This window comes from Lissotriton vulgaris, chromosome 10 (assembly GCF_964263255.1).
Source record: "Lissotriton vulgaris chromosome 10, aLisVul1.2, whole genome shotgun sequence".
NCBI classification, from domain to species: Eukaryota; Metazoa; Chordata; class Amphibia; order Caudata; family Salamandridae; genus Lissotriton; species Lissotriton vulgaris.
In genome coordinates, this window is record NC_141698.1 from 224,396,357 (window position 1) to 224,419,845 (window position 23,489).

Here is a 23,489-nt window from a genome sequence, read left to right on the forward strand (position 1 = left end):
TGTATGGAGTGTATCGAACTATAATTACTGGATGTGATAAAATCCTCATTCCTGCTCGCATTTTGCTGCGGAAAAGACCCAGTAATTTTTGCGACATGCAGACTTTTTGCATTAAGCACCAGCATCCTTTCCGCTTATTGCCCAAATGTTGGAATAAGTGGAATTTCTCCATACCCAGGAGCATCGGATTTTAACGACAGCCATAAATTCCGACACTAACTCTGGAACAGTTGTGATCGGCCTCAAGTTGAAATTTTAGGGTCTACATTTGTGGATTCTGGTTTTTGAAACATTTGAGTAATGCATGCTTGGTATTAAATTGATTTCCCTAACTTTTTTTCAGATATGAAGAAATTGATTTTGAAACTGGAATTCTGGAGTCCAAAAGGGAGACTACAACTGAGGAGGATATTTATCCTGTCTACATGATTCTGGAAGGAAAGTGGGGTATCCAAGGTTCTTGCCAGTTTTTTAATGAGAGAATATGTGTTACAGATCAAATAAGAACTCCTATCTTACAGCCCTGTTATACGCTAGAAGCAGCTGTTGAAAGGTATGTATAAATACCAAGAAAGTTGCACTTAATGTTGTAACTTTAGATTTTTGGTTGCGATTACTGATCGGTCTCTATTCTTTTAGTTGTGTATCAATTTGTGGGGTCCCACAGCGCACCAATAATGGACTGTCCTGCTCCCGGATAATTTATGAACAGTCATCAGTTTCTTCCCACAAAAAAAAAACAGCAGCTAATTACCACATTAAACTCTAGGTTTTTTAATCCTTCTCATCGTTTAGAATCTCCCTGTGCCCGACTTTACTTTCTCGAGTCTTCCTTCTCAGGGCTTGCACTTAAGAAAGCACCATGGGGGCTGATTGCTATACAGCGGCATTTAATTGTAGCAATATCTTAATAGGACATCTTTCATTTGTGTATGTGGGAGTGGGCCTAACATTTTATTTTTATTGGAACTACAGTGTTTAATGAAGTAAGTTCTGACCCAATCCTTGGGAGACGTTATTCTTTAATGCTTTCTAAGTTGTAAATTCTCCTAGCTCCTCTAGCCTGCCTACCCCAGTAACCTGCCCACTTCCTTTACAGTCTGTTCGTTTAGAGCCTTTGAGTAACTAGTAAGCTCTTGTGTGAATTGTGCACCCTATAGAAGTTCTACTGAAGCGCTGCAAGGGAAGTTTCTCTGCCTGCAGGTCTTTGTCTGCTGCTTTGAGCTTGCCAGTCGTCTTGGAGTAGCCCTAATCTATTTTTCCTATCCGTAACCACAGTGCAGTCTCTACTTTAGCTACCAGAATGTTCAGGCTATTCCATAGACATGGGACACCTTGAGCAGTGGCAAAGACTTGTTCCAGTTTTCCCTACTACTGTGCTTGCTCAGTCCAGTAGAAACTGATCGGCACTTAGTATGGCGCTCTATAGAGGGACCATATTCCAGTTTGCTGTTAAGCTACAGCATAATAACTTTCCTGAACTTCACGTGACAGACCAGGACGAAGTGACCATCAAGATTTGTTAAGCTGCAGAGATAGTGCTTTGCTTGGACCCAGTTTTACATGAGAGAATTATTATAGATTTTAAGTTCATTTTATTTGATGTTAAAAATAATTTCACTCTTGTTATTCGTAATGGCCGATGTAAAAAATATAGTTGGTTTAATGACGATTGTGATAAAACCCTGATAAGTTTACAAGTAGCTTTGAAGCCCAAACACAGAAACACAATATTAGTTAAGTGTCTACGTATAGCCTATAAAAAAAGCAAGAATTACCAGGCTTAAAACCTTAAAAGAAGAATGGTGGGAAAACCTGCAGAAGGTGGCAAAACTAAAAAGCTCGCAAGCATTTTGGTCTTTGATCAATGCTCCGGTCTTAAAAGACGAACAGGCTATGACCACAGATACCAACGTAGATCCGGAAGATTGGGTGACCCACATTGAAGGGCTTTTCGGAGTGGGTGATATGCCAATTCTACAATCTGATTCTCAATCTATAGAAAGTAATGAGACTCCTGCTAGTTTTACACTTGCTGAAACTAAGCATGCCCTAAACCAATGTAAACAAGCAAAATCACCAGGACCAGATGCAGTCCCTATTGACCTGTGGGCCCCACTTCTTATATATATTTTTAATAAAATTGACCAAATATGTGCACCACCATCGTGGAAGACAACCGTAATTGTCCCAATATACAACAAGCATTTACAACGCAACGGTCTATCCTTTACAAAAGTTAGAGCTATTGGCATTGTAAATGACAAACTTTTTATTTGTGTTGGTTTTGAAAACAGATACAATGCCAATAGCTTAATCTCTTGTAAATGTGAGACCTAATGCATTTTCACCCACACAAACACAGAGACACACACACACACACACACCCCTCCCCCCCACACCCCTCCCCCCACACACACACACCCTTCCCCCCCACACACACACCCCTCCACACACACACACACACACACACACACACACACACACACACACACACACACACACACACACACACACACACACACACACACCCCTCCCCACACACACAGAGCCACACACCACCAGACCGTCAAGTAAGGTTTCTACTGACCTATAAGTAAGTCCACCTAAAAGATTCAAGCCATGCCAGCTCAGAACTGCACCCCTCATTAAACCTTTCCCGACCCCTTAATGTCCGCTGCTCTGCAGGAGAAGGGTCCATAAATGGTGCTCTTGTATTTTGCCATATCAACATCTCAAGGATTAAAGACAGACATAAGGATAAAAGGCTAAGTGGGCCCTCCTGTGCAATGTGGACAGTGGACCACTTATGACACCTTGTCAGCACCAATCCATGTGTCACCAATATCTATTTTTATGTTATCTTTCAAAAAGCGTGCAGTTTTCAAATACTCCCTGTCCCAAGAGTATATCCCAACAACTTTGGGAAAGAACAATAGTAGAACAAATTATGAAATGCACCGCTCCAACAGTCTGTTTTGCACCATATATCGGTGATAAAGTCTATGTTCAAAAAGGAGAATTGTTCCAAATGAGGGAACGCTGAGTCCGTAATTGCAAAAAAGTGTTCAGGATTGCTTTAATGTTCCAATTGAAAGACCAGCCAACGCGTTTCGTTCCGTCAAGCGGAACTTCTTCAGGGCTGTAAATCATGGAATAAAACCTACAAAAACCATGTGTAAATACCCTCAAAACAAATAAAGTGCTACAAACATTATTAGCTTCACCAAGTCAAGCTAACGTTAAAACCATACTACTATTTCTAAAAAATGCAGCAATTACATTTTATCACAAAGAGGTGTTCTGTCCCTTGTGTTCAGTTCCTGGGCTGCATAGATAGTTTAAAAAAGAGACACATCTTAAGTTTCACCCCTAGGCAGAGCCTCGGGTTTTAAGCTAATATTGTCAAGCAAACAAATCATTTGGTTAGACACGTGGTATTTTACCTCACATTCAATTTGTGTGTGATAGTACTACCAGGATTGCAATTGACAGAAACAGTCGTTAACATTACTTGACCTTTAAATCTGAGTATATGACTGCAAAACATTTCCACTTTTCATTTCATTTGAAAGTGGTGAGGCGTAAAACTAGTGGTGGAGCTCAAAGCTGCAAGCGAGCCCGAACGACCTAAGGGAAAAATGAGTGGGCAAATGGTGCATTTTTCAAGACTTTTGGAAGCCACTGCCTCCCCTCAAACTATCGTCAGATCCAAGACATCATGAAGGAGCCATTCTATATTGCAATAAACCACAATTAATTTTAATAATGTTGCATAAATAAGTTGGATCTGTTTAGTGAGCCGCTGTCCACACTCCTTTGGTCTTATGTTTTTGTGGAAAATGCAACTTCTGTAACTGCTGTATTGTTGTAATAGTCTATCTGCACACTCCAAACATGTTATCAATGCAACTACAAATGCTGTTCATTTTACAGCCTCAAGCTCTGGGTCAGTTATGGTAACTGTGACCTCTAACCCCATATTAAAGCTCTCTGAAGCTCCTACAAATAAAGTTCTGCAGTGTGCACTATACAAATAAATATAATTGGAAGTTTAAGTTTGCAAGACGGCATTAAGGAGGTCAAATAAGATGGTACATTATATACTGGCACATTCTGCTGGCACGGTGCCTACCTTTGTTGGCACTCCTGCACCACTGTTGCAGCTGAATTCCAACAGTAACACACATACGCTGCCCAGAACCTGGAGAGCAATGACTTATAAACCTGGCTTTCTAGAACCCTTTGCCACATTGTACAGCGAGGGCCTGGCGCATTAAGAGCAGGGGAGGGGGTGTTTTTTGTGATTTTCCAGGAATGCTATGAGAAGGCACCAGTTTCCTGAGCACTTTGGTATGGAAGAGACCCGTGCTTACTATGAAATGACTCACTGTAAACTATGAATTAAAATTAATTCCACTGCAGGCTACCAGAACATGGTCTGGCCAGAGCACACATGTACATTTAAAGCAGATGTACAACCGCAAGTATGTTTATTTTGTGCATATAGAACACTACAGAGGTTAGCCGGATATTGAACGAGGTTGAGTCCAGGAGCAGGACTTCAGTCTGTGGTGGCCAATAAGTGTCCAATATCAAGCAGAAATCAGTGGGTTTGCCCCTGGGCTCTAATGGGAAAGGGCATTACCCTCTCCGCTTCGACCATTGAGTTCCTCTGTTCCAGTGGGCACTGTCAATTGTTAATGGAACGTAGACTATATCCGGGTTATAGAAATGATTTTTGATAAAGACAGTGTTATGGCACGTTGCTGAGACCTGACCTGAAAGCCAACAATATTGTAAGTGTTCAATAAACCTCCCCCCCCACCCCTCTGTGAAAATACAGATTTAAAAGAATATGCAGGAAAATAAAGTATAATATGACTGGAACGTACAGATAGCTATGATACATTTTTGATCTTGTATCAACCATTTATTAAACTTAAGAATTGGAATACACAAGTTATCTATAAAGGCAGAGGCTGTAGCACCACCCGTGCAACACTGGAAGCTCAACGCCGGCCGATTCCCGGGCTGCTACTGAGCCACCCCTAGACGCACCCATGGACCCTTCTGCTGCAACTCCTGCAAGTTCGCCTGCATCCGGACCTGCACTACTCCAGCACCAACCAAGACAAGCAACAGCAGCAGCCACCTGAAATGCATCCTGCTCAACACCCGCTCCGTCCACAGACACGCCATCGAGATCTGGAACCTGCTCGACACCACAGCCCCAGACGTCGCCTTCCTCACGGAAACCTGGATGAACGCCTCCTCAGTGCCCGACATCGCCATCGCCATCCCAGAAGGCTACAAGATCATCCGAAGGGACCGCATCAACCACACGGGAGGAGGCATCGCCATCATCCACAGGAACACCATCCGCATCACGACCAACACCGACGACACCCTCGCACCCGCCGAACACCTGCACTTCCAGGTCCACATCAACCCCAAGACCACCCTCAGAGGCACCCTCATCTACAGACCTCCGGGACCACGCACACAATTCAGCGAAGACATCGCCGACTTCATTAGCCAGCACGCCCTCTGCTCCGCTGACTACATCCTCCTCGGGGAGCTTAACTTCCACCTGGAAAACAACAACGACTGCAACACCACCACCCTGCTGGACAAACTCGCCAACCTCGGTCTCAAGCAGCTGGTGACCACCCCCACCCACTAACCCGGACACACACTCGACCCCGTCTTCTCATCCAGCAAGGACATCGCCTTCAGCCACGCCACCGGACTCCACTGGACGGACCACAGCTGCGTCCACTTCAGCTTCGGAAGGACCACGATCCACCACCACCAGCAACAGGTTGTTCGCAGAAGCTGGAACAAGATCACAGCCGACCAGCTCGCGACTTCCCTGAGCATGAACCCTCCCACCAGCACAACAAACCCAAGCCAGGCGGCCACCAAACTCACAAAGTGGATAAGCGACTGCGCAGACGAGCTCGCCCCCCTGAGGACCCCGCCTAGCAGACCCGGTAGCAAGAAAGCCCCATGGTTCACCGACTAACTCAAGAGCTCCAAGAAGAACTGCCGAGCCCTCGAGAGAACCTGGCGCAGAGACCCAACTCCGGACAACATGGCTGCCCTCAAGCTCGCCACCCGAAAGCACCACCAACTCATCCACGCCACCAATAAAACCGCATTCAAGGAACGACTGGACAACAACGCACACAACAGCAAGGAACTCTTCAACATAGTCAAAGAGCTCTCCAACCCCAACGCCGGAAACAACAACAACATCACCCCTTCGCAAGACCTCTGCAACTCCCTCGCCTCCTACTTCCACAACAAGATCGCGGACATACACAACAGCTTCAGCACTCAACCGTCGCACGCCACGACCGAACCACCGCCCTCACCACCACCCTCCGCGCCTGGACTCCGATCAGCACCGAAGACACCGTCCGCACGATGAACTCCATTCACTCCGGATCTCCGACGACCCCTGCCCTCACCACGTCTTCAACAAGGCCGACGCCGTCATCGCACCCCACCTGCGGGACATCATCACCTCCTTCGACACCGCTACCTTCCCGGAGAGCTGGAAGCACGCCGAACTCAGCGCCCTACTCAAGAAGCCATCAGCCGACCCCACCGACCTCAAGAACTACCGGCCCATCTCGCTGCTCCCGTTTCCTGCAAAAGTAATCGAGAAGACCGTCAACAAGCAGCTGGCCGCCTTCCTCGAGACGAGCGGATCCCTCGACCCCTCGCAGTCTGGCTTCCGGGCCAACCACAGCACCGAGACCGCCCTGATCGCAGCCACCGATGACATCCGAGCTCTGCTTGACAACGGAGAAACAGCAGCCCTCAGCCTCCTAGACCTCCCCGCGGCCTTCGACACTGTCTGCCACCGTACCCTAGTACAGCGCCTCAGCAACGTCGGAGTCCAGGAGAAGGCACTGGAGTGGATCATCTCCTTCCTCGCCGGAAGGACACAGAGAGCCCGCCTCCCTCCGTTCAGATCTGAAGCCACCAAAGTCATCTGCGGCGTTCCTCAAGGCTCCTCGCTCAGTCCAACCCTCTTCAACGTCTACATGAGCCCCCTCGTAGACATCGCACGCCAGCACAACCTCAACATCATCTCTTTCGCCGACGACACCCAGCTGATCCTCTCCCTCACCAACGACCCCGCCACCGCCAGAGCCAACCTTCACGAAGGGATGAAAGAGGTAGCCGAATGGATGAAGAACAGCCGCCTGAAACTGAACTCGGACAAGACGGAAGTCCTCATCCTGGGATCCTCACCCTCCGCCTGGGACGACTCCTGGTGGCCCCCCGCCCTAGGCAGCGCACCCAAACCAACGGACTACGCACGCAACCTGGGCTTCATCCTGGACTCCTCCCTCTCCCTCTCCATGACCAGACAAGTCAACGCCGTCTCCTCGTCGTGCTTCAACATCCTGCGCATGCTACGTAAGATCTTCCGGTGGATCCCCACCGAGACCAGGAAGACGGTCACCCAGGCCCTCGTCACCAGCCGGCTGGACTACGGCAACTCCCTCTACGCCGGAACCACCGCCAAACTCCAGAAGAGACTCCAGCGGATCCAGAACGCCTCAGAACGACTCATCCTGGACATCCCCCGTCGCAGCCACATCTCCGGACACCTGAGAGACCTGCACTGGCTCCCGGTCAACAAGAGAATCACCTTCCGACTCCTCACCCACGCACACAAAGCCCTACACAACCAAGGCTCAGGATACCTCAACAGCTGCCTCAACTTCTACGCTCCCAAACGCCAGCTTCGATCGACCGGCCACGCCCTCGCCGCCGTCCCCCGCATCCGAAGAGCCGCCACCACAGGGGGACTGTCCTTCTCCTACCTCGCCGCCAAGACATGGAACTCCCTCCCGACCCACCTCCGCCTGACCCAGGACCACCTCGCCTTCAGGAAGCAACTCAAGACCTGGCTGTTCGAGCAGTAGCGGACACCCCTCCCCTAGCGCCTTGAGACCCTCTGGGTGAGTAGCGCGCTCTATAAATGCTTTGATTGATTAAGGTCATTGATTGATTAAGGTCACCACATCTCCCATTCAGAGGTACGGCGCAAGGTGTGCTCTACATAGAACGAGTTTACATTCATGAACATATACTCTTTATTACCCATGCAATACTTCTAAATCCTGCGTGCAAGGTGCAAGTGTGCCCTTAAGAAGGCCTTTTTACTGCTATTGTCAAATGCTTATCCATGTTAAATTACACAATTTTTCAAAGTCCAGGAAGGAGATGTGATGTTGTGGCTAAGGTTTTGCCATCCAAAAAGGCCAAGTAATAAACCAGGTATTGTGATGCTTTGTCCACAACTTGATGTAGGAAAGCACCACTACTGGCAACAAAATCACATTCACCACTGACTTGCCACACTCGGCCAGGCCCATACTAAGGCCACGTAGCGGTTGGGCTTCGCTTCAAAACTGGACCAGAAGCCTCAGAGAGGACGTCTTATTCTCTGGAACACACCAGCAGTTAAGATGCACATGCTATAAATATTCATCAGCTGAATTGGTTGCTATTTCAGCGAAAACAGTAAACTGCTGTTAATTCTGCTTCGCCGATATTTCTTTAAAAAGATTGAGATGCTTTTTAACAATCGTAGAAAATATGTCCTGTTCCTCCATTTAACTATTTCGCCATTACACGAATAAACACGCCGTCCATTCGGCATCTTATATGAAAACTTCAGCCAACGTCATTGCAGTTAAGAGAACACGCACGAGGTGTGTTACAGGATAGTGACACCATTGCACAGACCCCCAGGATATTGCGGCATAGATTTGCAAATTTAGCGGCACAAAAATGGAAATTTAGCGGCACAAAAATGGAAATTTAGCGGCATTATTGCGCCACTTCATTTTACTTGAAATCATTTCTTTTCAGCCTTAAATCAATGTAAAATGATTTATCAGAGTTTTCCACTGTGAAATAGGCATGTTTTAAGTGTTTGTTGCTCTGCAGAAGCACAGCTCCCATCTACACCTCGGGAGAGGGGGCCCTATTAACCGGAACCCCAAATCTTTGACTCTGAAGTGGATTCAGCGCTCCCCAATCTCCCCACTCGGTAGTGCAGGCATACACCCACATATCACTGGCCTAATTCACATTTTGAAAGTTTTTTTGTAAAATTGTATTTGTATAGTGCTTACTACCTCTGCCGAGGCGTCGAAGCGCTTCTCATTTTAACTCATGGCAACCTATAGTGGGATGGAGGGCACCGAGTGGGAGTATTGTATAGGGTTATGACGAGCGGCCCCCCTTGAGCTCAGGGGCTGCGGATGCTTATGTTCGCCACTGCTTTACACTGTTCCCACTAGATGGTGTCCAGTTGCTTCTAGGATTTTCACTTGTTGTTGTGACCTACAGAGTTTTGTGCAGTGGGTGCTTAAAGCAAGCCATCGATCTTTCTGCAGCATGGGGTTACTGCAAGACTGTCTTAGCATTCATTGTAATAAACCCCCCTACCTATGACAACTGCCCACCCCTGCCCAGACCTCATGTTTTCCCATGCCCCCCTGCCTCTCCAAAATGTTTGTGTTCCACTCCCCTCTTACCAAATGGCAAACTGGAACCTATTGCTAGGATAGAAGACTTTCACCTGCCGGACTTAAGAGTCTTTCTAACAAAGCCCACCCCTCATCGTCACTGTCACACATTCGTCTTCCACATCCAAGGCACCAGTGCAAGATAGGTTACCTGTGTGCATTAATTTACTGGGGCAAATGCTCAGAAGGGACATGCAAACTGCACGCCAGTGGGCCGCGTTTGGCAGTTTCCTCTCAATTATCTTAATGATCTGTGGGGAAGGTCAGCTTGGCATAGGGTGGTACAGGGATCTCCAACCACTTGTTTCCCCTGTGTAGGACAGACTGTTCATTATGTCTATGAAAGCGTTTGGACAAATTAATTGACAGCTCTTTGTGTGCCAAGCCTATTTTCCATAGACAGAATAGACTTTACCAGAGGTAAGTAGCGAGAGCTCTGAACAGCTGAGAGATGACATAGGTCTGTCCTCTCCCACAGGATCTTAGAATTGTTTTTAAAAGTCCTGAACCTCACCACAAATATGAAAAACGCTTGTTTCTAAAATTTGTAAAGAAACCCACGAAAATTCACAGGTCTTCTCCAAGAATATTTTAACGTGTCCTATTATTCAGAAATTGTCACTACTATCTTCAGAATATTTAGAACAGGTGTTTAGAAATCCACTCTCCACTCTGCATTTGAATAGTTTTACACTTTTGAACTTTATTAGACCATGAGAAAACCGTTTGAAGGAGCGCACTGTAGCAACTACGAGGATGAGTGATTCAATGTAATAAAATCATAAATTATGTGTCGAATAAAACACATTACTTGCATCTAAGCGGCAAATGAAACTTATTTTCATTATATAGAAGCCCAAAACATTGACTTTATCAATGCTTATTGAACTTTTCACCTACTCTACAGCCTTTTTACACTGCACGCTGGCAGAAAAGGTAATGCGTTCATACCGTCTGGCTCCAGTCCCAGCGGCTCGTAAAGACTTTTATTTTCAGGTTATCTCCGACCTCAACTTAACCTGAATTGTTGTGACGCCATGTTCCAATCCCCCCCCCCCCCCCCCCCCAATCGCCACAGCATCAACTGGCCACTAGGTGCAGCTATATATCTTCCTAGTTCCCCTTCGTCCTTGTTAAGCATTGGTAGGCGCAATCTCGTTGATGTATTTAAAAATGTTATCAGGCTACATGAAGACACCTAGAACAGGTGCCACTCGATCACCAGAGCCAGCTTACACATACAGAACAGAATAGATATAGCTTCAATAGCAGAAATGCAAGACACACACACACACAGCATTCTGTTATTTTTTTTTTCACCCTAGGACCAAAAGAAGCGCTAGGCAGTGAGAGGAGTTGGGGACCCCCATGCTCCCACGGCTCACCATGGGCACAACCCAGCTCTGGCTTCTGGTGCTGCTCATCAACAGCAGAACTCTGCTCCTGAGCATTCGGCGCGGATTCCCCTCCTGGAAGCACCCTTTCCTATTATGACTCGTGTCTCTTTATTGTGCATTGCGCACCTCGCAGCCAATTTGGCTTTGAAATGCTCTTGGGGTGCAGAGGAATAATTGTGGCATCATCTGAACATTTTTGAGTGCGCCTCGGGAACTGAACTAGTGAGATAGCTCAGCGAGTTAAGTGCTTCCTGGTGACACCTGTATGTGATAGCTGACCAGTGCGAAGATAGGGAGGGTCATCTCATGCTCTCATCCTTCTAGGGATGCCAAATTAAATACTGATAGCACAAATAGCTATAGAAAGACTGTTAGACCTGGCCTCGTGGCGTGGGCCTCCCTGACCTTTAGATCCCCAACCCTGACCTGTGCACCGCACAAGATCCCTGGTTGTCACTGCCCTGTCCGACCCACTCCCTCCATGACCCCACAGAAAGGACGAGACTTCCCCGTACCCGCCATCTATCCTCCCGGTGCCGGACGCCCCCACACCCCATCGTCCCCGAAGGCCTCCGGTAACCATTCCCCTGTACCTAAAACGGCTGACCCCGGTCCCAGCGAAACCTAGGCCCTAGACTCTCCATGCCCAGCTGGGGGGTATAAGGCTCCCCGTGAGCAAGATAGGGAGGAGTAGTTTCAGTCACACCTCTGACCTCCTTTCGGGAGATGGGTTTCGATCGCCCCTACGGCCTCCCTGAGGGCTGGCTTCATGCATGCTGGGTGTCTGGGATCCCTCCAGACCCAACTTCAAAGGATCAAAGAGCCGGGTGGCAGGAAACCCCGACAAGCATCCCCCAGGCTCTGAGACCCCTGCCTGCAAGGGCTCCGGACTTCAAAGGGGAACAGGAGTATAACCAGGGGTGCTCTGGAACTATCAGGCAGTGTATCCTGGACGAAGAGAGCCCTGCTGACGTGGTCGTGGCTCAACGTAACATCGAAGAACGCTACCTGAATTTTGGAACCTTGGCGAGCCCTGCTGACATCGTCGCGGCTCAAGCTTGGCAGAGACGAACACCTGCCTGAACCATCCGAGCCCTGCTGACGTGGTTGCAGCTCCCTTGAAACCCTGTGAACACCCGAGCCCTGCTGACTGGATCGCGGCTCCCCGAAGATCTTAAGAACTCCTGTTCATTCCCGCTCGAGCCCTGCAGACTTGGTCGCGGCTCGGAGAATATTCTGGTCCGGCTGGACCCAAGATCTTACCATATCCCCCCGCTCGAGGATTGAGAGCTTTGTGCCGGGTACGCTTTTTGCATTGACCATGAACCTAAAGACTGTCCCGCTACACCTATCCTTACCGAGACTTTATGAACACTTGTTCTGCTTGTAAATACGTGACCTGCGGATCATAAAGATCCAGATACTCTGATAGATAAAAGAACACGTTCTTCAGAACCTACTGTGCGGTGTCCCTCTGTCAAGTGGTGCAAGCTCAGCGCGTGCGATCCTAGATACGAGACTCCTCCTCTGGAGGGTCTTTCGCCAGTGCTCAGCAGTTTTCCTGGGAAAGGTGGGTCACAGGGTGGTCAAAAGCGTATTCTGTGCCCCCTGGGATCGCCCCTTCTAACTGTGTATGTGTATATGTGTTTGTGTGTAGGAGGGTGGACTATGGTTACCCCAGATCTTTTGCCTTGTGTTTAGCTGGTTTTCGACTTAGCATGGGGCCCTGATTAGAAGGGAACCAGGTCAACTATCTGCTCTCTCCTTAAAATATGGCAGACTGCGACAATTCCACGATCATGGAGGGGGGCAATAATCTCAGCAATATATAAAAAAGGTGACCGGAAAGATCCAAGAAGCTATCTATTAATTGCCTTATTAGACAACGAAGCAAAATACTACGCTGGCCTCTTACTTCAGGAACTGACATTATGGGCGGAAGAAACCTCAGCAATCCCACTTAATCAAACAGGCTTCAGAAAAAACATGGGGACGACCACAAACATCCTTGCCTTGTCACTTCTGATCGACTCAGCTCTAGAAGGAAAACAACCCTTGTACCTGTGTTTTATTGACTACGCTCCGCCTTTGACCGCGTAAAGAGAAATCTGCTGTGGCAAAAACTGGAGAGAATGAAAATTCCAGCAACACTACTGAACCAACTAATCCTCCTTCACAGCGATACATGGGTCCAGGTTAAACTAGGTACCGGCGACTTTTTAACTAAGAAAATTCCAACTAACACAGGAGTAAAGCAAGGATGTGTGCTAGCGCCAACTTTATTTAATCTCTTTATGGCCAACCTATCTACCACACTAAACGAAAACAACTCACATGCGCCAAAACTGGGGGGCACTCGATTGTCTAACTTATTTTATGCTGATGACTTGGTGCTAATCAGCCGGACTCCGATCGGCCTACAGTGGCTCCTCGACATCACCGCACAACACTCCAAAACAAATAAACTCTGTATTAATTATTGTAAAGTCATGCGCCTCAACTATCGCAAGAAGAAACCAACATTCAGTTGGAACCTGGATAAAAATAAATTGGAAGTCACAAATAAATATCGTTACTTGGGAGTGACTTGATCATAGGGGGAGCTTCAAACCGCAATGTGAGGAGATAAAAAAGAGAGGCTTAAAGATAGCTGTATCTCTAAGGAACTTGAAAAATAAGATCATCGGCCCAAGCTTCACCCCACTCCTAAAACTGATACAAGCCAAACTGATACCATCCAATACATACGGCAGCGAAGCATTGAGAGGCAGAGATACCGGAACCTTAGAAGGAGTAATTACAAGAGCAATGCGGATGATGTTTGGCCTCCCGAGATACACTTCTCCGGCGCAGATCCGACTCGAATTTGGGCAGGTTAAGGAAGAGCTTGCTCGCAAGGGAGAATACCTTAAGACCTGGCACAAAATTAGCAGAGGGGAAGCAAACACCCTCAACGCACTCCTCTGGAAAGATCTACAAAGCAAAGACAACTGCCCAGCCAGACTCTTTCTAGAGGATGCAATTAAAAAGCTGGGGGCGAGTCAACTATGGGATCTGCAAGGGAGCCTGGCAGGTTTCATAAAAGCTGTAAACAATACAGTTAGTAAAGAATCCCTCCTACAAGACAAAGCCTCACTAACGGAGAGAGCACATGGCTGGCTGACATTACAAACCTACAATAAACTCACACCACAGGCATACCTTCTGACCAGCTTCACTAAAAAAAACCAAAAGAAACATTCCTAAAATTACGATTAGGAGTATTACCCTCAGCTGACAGCATGGCCCCTTGGCTGCGGCCCCCTAAACCGGCAAACTGTTGCCTGTGTGGAACTCATGAGGAAAACCTAGTACATCTCATTATCATCTGCAAAGAGCTGCAGCAAGATCGCAGGAACCTACTGAGACCCCTGTTCATAAAAAAAGGAATCAGGACGTGCAGACGAGCAACTCTGGCTTGCTTCAGAGGCGACAAAGTGCAAATGGCTTGCCGACTGGTAAAATACCTCGCAGCTGTAGAAAGCAGAATCAAAACAAAGCAAGAACAAACGGACAAGGACAGCACACCCTCAATACTGTGAGTGCCAAAACATCAAGACAGCTCAGAGACTTAAACTGAATTAAAACACTGGCATACTATAACTAAAAGTTACGAACATTCAGGGTAAATGCCAGCCAGTCTTCCAAAAAGGAATAGGCACTGCAATACCTAACTTTGTATAGGAATGAGGGCCAGGACTGACAAAAGAAACCCTCTCCGTGGAAGGACACGAGCACCTAAGGGCAGATGGACACTCCGTTCTTTTTAACTTTTTTTTTTTTAAACTGCACTTTGTAACATAGCTTAAATCGAATAACTCCATCTATGCTGCTACAAATATTTTTAATACTTTCCTTTTTTACTGCTGATGGTTTTTGTAATGGTTTTTATTAACTGTACAATAAAGTATTAATTACACTCCTTTAAAATGGACTCCATGCACTCTAGGTGTATAACCAATCTGGTACTGGACACCTTATCAGCCCCTCTACAGTGCACTATAGGTGCCCAGGGCATATGTGCATACAAGGCCTACCAGGGGCTGCAGCATATCTTTTGCCACCCCTGGTTGGACCTTAAATTGACACAACTGGCTGATCACTCAGCTGGGCAAGGTGGTGTAATCACCTCTTGCTTAGATATAATATACTTATATCTAAACCTATATCTGGACACATATATACCTATAAGTCACTCCTATGGCGGGCCTAATCAGTCCTGGAGGCAGAGGGCTTGGTTTTATGTGAGATGGTGCTCTAGCAAGAGCTGAGCCTGTCTGCAGCTGTCTGGACCAACTCCCTTAGCTGTTCCGGGATATTGCCTTACCATAAGTGCATTATAATCCATCGCGGTTATGTACTAACTTTGGTTTGGCTTTATCAAAACATGTTGTGTAAGGTGTAATACGATTTGGAATACTACCCCCTTGCCAGTTCTATGGTCACCCCACTTTTTTGCTTTTTGCTTCACTGGTTTTCGACTTAATGTGGCTGTGGGCCTGCTATTCAGACCCACAGCCCTGCTGTTCTCTCTCTAAATTCACACCCATGTACTTTAGGTACATTACCAATTGGGATTGGGTCACCTTATGAGCCCCTGTACAGTGTACTATAGGGCATAGGTGCATCCAAGGCCTACCAGGGGCTGCAGCATATCTTTTTCCACCCCTGGCTGGCCTTCCAAACTGACACAACTGGCTGATCACTCAGCTGGGCAAGGTGGTGTAATCACCTCTTGCTTAGATATAATATACTTATATCTAAACCTATATCTGGACACATATATACCTATAAGCCACTCCTATGGCAGTCCTTAACAATCCTGGAGGCAGAGTGCTTGGTTTTATGTGAGATGGTGCTCTAGCATGAGCTGAGCCTGTCTGCAGCTTTCGGAACCATATCCTTATAGCTGTTATAGGATATTGCCATACCATATACTCTTAAGTGCATTATGAACCTCGCAGTTAAATGCTATCTATGGTTTGGCTTTATCAAAACATGTCGTGTAAGGTGTAATATGCTTTGGAATACTACCCCCTCTCCAGTCCTGGCGATGGAGGTAGCATTCCACCCTTCTAGAGGGAGAAGACATGTTACTTTGCTACAGCGCGGTTAATTCTAACCAGAGCTTCAGAATCACAAAATGGATGCTGCTGCCACCGACACGAGTCTGACCTCCTGCTGCTGACCGAAACTTGGCAGAGGAGGCCTGGACAAAGGGTTTCCTGTCGCAGGGAGGTGCTACACCTCCCCAGACAGGAGATAGTGTATTGGGGCAGGGTGGGTTGAATGAAACTAGACACTGCCTGGGGAGCACAAGGCTTCCCCTTGCATAATCCAGTCAAACCGGTTCTGGGGCTCTCAAGCCCCAGTCCCAGCGTGACCCTGGACAAAGGGAAAAGGGGTGTAACCACCCCCTTCCTGGGTCCCACCCATAGGTGGGACCTAGCAGGTAATCCAGCCCCCCAGTTTGGTATAAGAGTGGGAGCAGTGCCAACACACATCAGATTATCCTGACTGAAACTTATGAAACGAAACTCTGGACCCTTTGACATCCTACTCGACGTAGAAGACTGAAGAATCTCCCTTGTTGTCAAGGAGTGACCACCCTGTGCAAACAGGCACCATCCAGCGCCTCACCGTTTGCTTTGTTGCAGTTCCAGCCGGAACACGAGTGACGGAGATCGACAAGACCTAGCTTTCCTGCCTTCCAACAGCCCGATCCACAGTCCCAGCGAATCTGAGACCCGTGGAGGCGACCTGAAGCGTGGGGCTGGCCATCTTGAAAAAAACCACGAAGTGCTTACCGTGCAGCTCCCGAGGCTCCCTCGACGCTGTGCATTGGGGTTTGAGAAGCCCCAGCCCTGAGCAGCTTTTGCACCAAAGCTACCCCTCCACACTCTTCGAGTGCTGCGTGGGGGCCCTTCTGCATTTTGCTGCTCAGCGCGTTGGTCGGGTCGCTTGCCCGTTGGCTAGCGACCCCAGTCCCGACGAACCTTTGAATTTGCTCTGCCAGTCCGGTTGCTCTGGACTGGCCCTCGCTCCCCTGAAAAGGAGCACCCACTCTGACCTTACTGGTCCGAGTAAGAAGCGATTTTCGAATCCTGCGTGGGTTGCGCTTGCCAAGGTTTGTTTGCTCCAATCTGGAAGCTGACACCGCTGACAGCGAGAGCCTTCGTGGGACAGCTCGTGGTCCACTCCTGGACATCCTCGGTGCCCTAGAGTCCAGGTGGCAGCGGAGACAAGCTCCTCGACAACCACCTGATTGCGCCCGACATTGCCTGGTTCTGTCCTGGTTCCACCCTGGTCACTGCTGAGTGACCCAGACTCTGTCCCCTCTGCTTTCAGGTTCCCTTCAGCTTCGATCCGCCCTTGGATCGCACCTGACACTTCTCTTCTGGCCGCCTGCAGCATCTTCATCGCCAGGCTCCATAGATCCACACGACGAAAGCCGACACGACTTTGCACCTGTGCACCCCCTTCCTGTGGGTGAGGTAACTCTTGAACGCCGGTGCTCCTGTATTGGTATACACCTCTAGTGTCTAAGTCTAAAGTTTTGTCCTTCTAGGTCAGTCGGAAGACTCTTAAAACAGTAACTCAATAACTTTTACGCACCATTGACATTGCATTGGTGCATGTGTGTGCTTTCAGCGCTGCACCCGAATCCCGCGGGCTTTTCTCGACTTCAGCATTGCTAGTCCCGATTGCTCCCAGCGATTCCCCAGGCCCTAGGCCTGACCACTGTTCGATTAGTGATACTTATACCACTTTTTTATTATATGGTTTGCGTGGCCCCCGGCCTCATCCATAATTGTGCAACTTTTATATGTTATACTGTGCTTTTGTTTAAACGCTTGTGCCTCTGCACTCATAAAGAGTACAGAGGATTATTCTAGTAATAAATACATATATTTTTATAATATATACTTGTGTGGTGTCCTTTCATTTGATATTACAGGATTGTGATTGGTAAAACAGCTTGCTTAACACGACCTCTTGAGTGAAGCCTTTAAGCCTGCTTAGTCCATGCTACCCTTAGGATAGCTTTTCTATAAGGTTGACTTACAGCCATCACCATAAGGGATTGTTTGGACTGATACAAGGTGCCCCCAGAATTGGAGACATCATATATCATGCCAATTTCTCAGTGTGTAATGTATATGCATGTGTGTGTGTGTATATATATATATATATATATATATATATATATATATATATATATATATATATATATATATATATGTATGTATGTATGTATATATATATGTATGTATATATATATGTATGTATATATATGTATATATATATATATATATGTGTGTATATGACACCTTTCCACCCAGGGCCAGCCGAACTCACGGCGGGTGCAACCGAAAGCGGAGGTGGAACCGCTTTAAAGATCAACAAACACATGGCAACCTCGGTACACACACGGGGCATTAGTGGGCGTAGTCGTATCCGCAGACGCGTTTCTGGCTTCTGCCTTCATCAGTGCGGAAAAGCCATCGATGATTGACCACAGTCTTTTAAACAGTCCTGCCATTTGATAGGTGTATCCTTGGCCAATGAACGGCCAGCAATGGGGCGTCTTCATTCCCGTTATTTCTTGCCAATCGCAATGTTCATGGCGCACCCATCGCTGAAATCAAATGACAGCTGCACTTGCTGTGGTCCTGTGTCCCCTCGCCTGCCGCTCCACACCTGTGAGTGCCCCACGTATTAGAGAAACACTCCTGTGTGTGTAGGTGTGTGTGTGTGTGTAGGGGTGTGTGTGTGTGTGTGTAGGGGTGTGTGTGTGTGTAGGTGTGTGTAGAGATGTGTGTGTGTGTAGGTGTGTGTGTATATATGTAGGTGTGTGTATATGTGTGTGTGTATGTATGTATTTGTGTGTGTGTATGTATTTGTGTGTGTGTATGTATGTATTTGTGTGTGTGTATATGTACTACTTGCCACACTTTCCAAGTAGCCTACACTACTTCAGTGAATAGGAACTATAAAAGGACTCAAAATGGGGACTGGTAGTAACAGTGGCAATTTTAAAACTGAAGGGCATTTGAAAAAGGAACCCTCAAACGCACTATGCCCAATGTTTTTAATAAAAAGGTGAAATCATGAGCCCTGCTGGTCGCCTCAAATCTTCTTCTGCCGAGACTATTACCTTGAGAATGTATGTATATGTATGTATGTATGTATATGTATGTATGTATGTATGTGTATATATGTATGTGTATATATATATATATATATATATATATGTATGTGTATATATATATATATATATATATATATATATATAAAATCATTTTCCATCAAAAGCCCTGAAGCAGTGAGAGGGTACACAGCAACATCCCGCCCTCCGGCTCTGTATTGCTGTCCGCATTCAACATCCCCACATATTCTCCATGCCGACGCGTTTCGAAGCCTTGAGCTTCTTCTTCCTGGGCTGCCATGAACTCCACAAATGACTCGCATTACCAGTGAAAAGCTTTTATTTAAAGCAGTGCCTCCCTCAAGGGCTTGTCCTCTTTTCTACAACCATGATGAATTGTGGGGCACGTAGTCTTATAATGCGATATTGTTTTTGACCTTTAAGTAACTTCAATAGTGGAGTTCTAATTCTGGCTCAATTTTAGTTTTTTCTTTTCCTTGAGTAGGTCGTAGGGATGTATATGCGGGCTCACGTGCATAAGGAACGTTGCGCTGTCAGTGCTCCAACAGTTGGAACCCTCAGCCACACTCAGCCAGGGATTAGTTCGTCTCCAGCTGACGGTGGTGCTCCTCTCCTCGGCCAGGGTAGCAGCGTATAATTGTTTTCCATCAAAAACCCTGAAGCAGTGAGAGGGCACACAGCAACATCCCGCCCTCCGGCTCTGTATTGCTGTCCACATTCAACATCCCCACATATTCTCCATGCCGACGCGTTTCGAAGCCTTGAGCTTCTTCTTCCTGGGCTGCCACGAACTCCACAAATGAGATGGATCATCCAAATGGCCCAATGAGCCATGTTCAGGAATGAATTGCCAAGCCTTCCCTGAGAGTGCAAGATACCTGCACGCAATACCCTTCATCCAGGAAGCAGTATATTAGATATTCTGGAAATGTGGCTGCCACCAAATGTTTTCCCTTCAGGGGGAGCCCCTTGCTTTAAATGAGAGAAACCAATAATGGGGGTTCCTCCAATGCACCCCACAGAGACATAGGGTTCAGTAAACCTTGGCACTCTAGATTAGATGCAAAGCACTTCCGTGGAGAGGACCAGGATGGAGACTCCATCTGTCATGTTTGAGCCAGGCAATCTGTACCACACAAGATCACCAGAATGAAGTCCAGCAGCATTGGGCGCATCCAACAGTTAGCAAAATCAGGAGGTGCACATTCCCCTCTGGCAGAATGCGTTTTGCCTGTATTGGAGCAGGAAGGTCGACCGCACTCCTTAAGCCGACATCCACTGATGCCCACCTTTCTAGTTAAGTTAATTAGAAAACTTAAAATGAGGACAGATGGATCCTGAAGGAACAAACTCCTGGGCTTTCTTGGGGCCCTGAATATGAACTTAAATACAGCCGAGGAGGCGTATGCCTTGGGCAACTCTGAACATCTTTACGGGCAATTTGTTCACTATGGAAACCAACCTGGGCATTATCCAGAGTGCCACCACTAGCTTCCAATTAAATTCAACCCTAAACTGGAGTATTCTGACCAGTCTAGAGCAGGCCTGACGGTTCAGGGCTGTATCTCTTGAGACTCTTCCATAAAATAAATAGTCAAGTTTGCAGTGATTACTATATCTCTAGAAAAAGCTCAGTTGTCCTTTAGAAAGGTCTTCGGCCTGAATATGTTTCAAGGGCAGTTGGGAGGGAGAGGTTGTGTTAGTGGCTGCTTGAATGGGCGGCTTGCCAATCAAGACTCTCTCAGAGGACAAGTAGGCGCAGGAGATGCTATCGTTGGCAAGGTCCAAAGAGAATGAGGAATCTTCCCTTTGAGTGGGACTATTCAAGGAAGGTTTCCATAGCACATCCAACACCAGCAGAGGATTTTCTGGGATTTTTTAAATCATTTTCTCTTCTAGGCATGTGGCCTTATTCACCAACCAGTGGAGATAAGCAGTGGGTGTCAAGAATCAATGGCTTTGCAATGTAATTAAGTCAATCAGAAAAGTGAGAAAAGCCAAATACCTCCTAGTTCGGCACTATCCCCTGTGGAGATGTAGATATCCCCACAGCAATTTGTGGATCAGCTCACTACTCAAGATAGTACAAATGACACATCGCAAGAATTCCAAGATGGCCGCCGAGTTGACTGAAGACAACTCAGAGCGGTCTACTTGTTCAACTCTGTCGAGGTGCGCGTGTGTACAGAACAGGGCTGATTGGTGGGGAGGAGACAGGGGTCAAGGGGGCACAAAAGTTTCACGCATGAGCGGACGCGCAGTCAGACGCGCTAGCCCAGGCAGTGCACACTGTGTTGTAAGCTCCATTTCCAACTACTTTCAACTTTTAAAAGCAAAGCATCTTAAACATGTGAGTGTTTGTATCTTTGCCGCGCTACTCCTGTATTCACGTACTCATCTCCTGACCGTTCCTGCTCTTCTCCCCCGCATGCGATCTCGTGGTCTAGCGACTGTGAGGGTGTCAGCTGCTGCACAGCAGGACTGATTGGCGGGGAGGAGCCAGGAGTCACGGGGGTACAAAAGTCGCATGCTGGAGCAGACGCGCCTAATCAAGCCCATCTGCGCCTGAACGGTCCCAGGGGCCAGACCCCCTGGCAAACTGCTGGCTAAGTATCAAACTTAGATCCTTCAATCACAGACCTTGCCCTTCAAAAACTGAGACCATAACAGCACTCTAAGAAGGTCTCCTCATCCCTCAGAAGGGAGTGACACCTGATCCCAACGCAGCTCACATCCCGGGCCATCTTCTTCCCAACAGCACGGATACCTTGAAACTATCGGTCCTGAATACTCGCTCACACAGAAACACACCAGTGGCTGGACGGACACTCCGGTCCCACTATACTGGCCGCTCTACCCGATGGCTATGACGCCTTCTGGCATAACAGACCAGCAGGGGGAAGGGGGGAGGGAGGGGGGGGGTAAGGTGGTGGGGTGGCATTTCTATTCAAAAAGCACCTGACCATGGAAAACGTGTCTGGTGAATCTCTAGAAGGGGCAGATACTCTGACTATCAAGGTATCTCACCACTCAACAAGTATAACTATCACCATTGTGTATCGCCCACCTAAATGCTCCCCAGACTTTATAGATCTCCTGACCGAATGCGTATCCAATCTATGTTCACGCTTCCAACAACTTCTGGTGGTAGGAGATTTCAACTTCCACTGGGATCAACAACCTAAAGAGGCTCAGGCCAACAACTGGAGGTGACTTTTACCAATCTTGGGTTCTCCCAGTTAGTAACAACTCCCATGCATGAGCTGGTCCGGTCCTCCACCCCCGTCATGCCACTAAAGGACGTCACCCCTTGCGCTTGGTCTGACTACTTCTGTATCAATCTGCTACTTCCTTTCACCAAGCGCAATGTTCAACCCCCCTCGGACAGGAAATACGTTCGTAAGTGGTCAAAAATAGAGGGCCCACCACTAATAAGCTCCCTCCAAGACTGCACACTTAAGAAACCAGAGACAGCAGACATTGAAGAGTGGTCCGAAGCAATTTCCAGCGGCTTCGTTCTGCCATCAATAAAATTGCCCCAGAAAGGAAAATAAAAACTTGTAATAAAGGCAAAGGCGCCCCATGGTTCACGGAAGAACTCAGGGCCTTAAAAGGTGTGCTCAATCATCACGAACGACAGTGGTGCAAAAACTATGAACCTCCGGCCCTAGCAGAGTATGGAGTAAAAATCGCAATCTACAAAAAAGCTCTGCAGGAAGGCGGACTATTATGAAAACAGGATCTTAGTAGCAACCAATAAACAAAAAGAAACATTAAAAATCCTGAAAGAACTAAGCCAAAAACAACCACTGTCGACACCATCCAACCAAGAACAATGCAATCATTTTCTTTCATATTTCTCCAATAAAATCCAGGACATACTGACTGAGATTGACGACTCTCCATTTAAGCAACCACCCAACATAGAGGAGGCTGATCAGTGAAAGAGTGTAGAAATCCTCTCATCCATCCAAATCCTTGACTTTGAAACCCTCCAACGCTTGACCAAGAAGATCAAATCTGGCTCACCGGCCGACCCCTGCCCCCCCCCAGAATCTAACCTCGCCCTCCCAGAAATTGAGGAGGAAATCCTCGCGCTGCTGAACTTCTCCCTGGAGACTGGGGAGGTCCCAAGCTACTTTAAAGAAGCCAGAATTATCCCCCTACACAAAAAGGCTGGTGCGGATACATCCAATATGAAAAACTATAGACCCATCTCCCAACTCCCTCCCTTTTCTCGCAAAAATCTTAAAGCAACATGTCTTGCAAAATCTCTCCAGGTGCTTGGAGGATCACCCCTCCAGGGGGACAGGCAAGCTG

The 23,489-nt window shown here is 47.4% G+C and overlaps 1 protein-coding gene across 3 annotated transcripts in view; it reads left to right on the forward strand.

The window, feature by feature from the left end:
* Window positions 1-23,489, forward strand: part of GTF3C1 (general transcription factor IIIC subunit 1) — a 2,762,707-nt gene that overhangs the window by 61,598 nt on the left and 2,677,620 nt on the right. For all 3 annotated transcript variants that reach the window (XM_086940909.1, XM_086940911.1, XM_086940910.1), the window contains exon 2: window positions 344-553. In XM_086940909.1, the coding sequence (XP_086797035.1) occupies window positions 344-553 (210 nt within the window). The remainder of the gene's footprint in view (window positions 1-343; window positions 554-23,489) is intronic.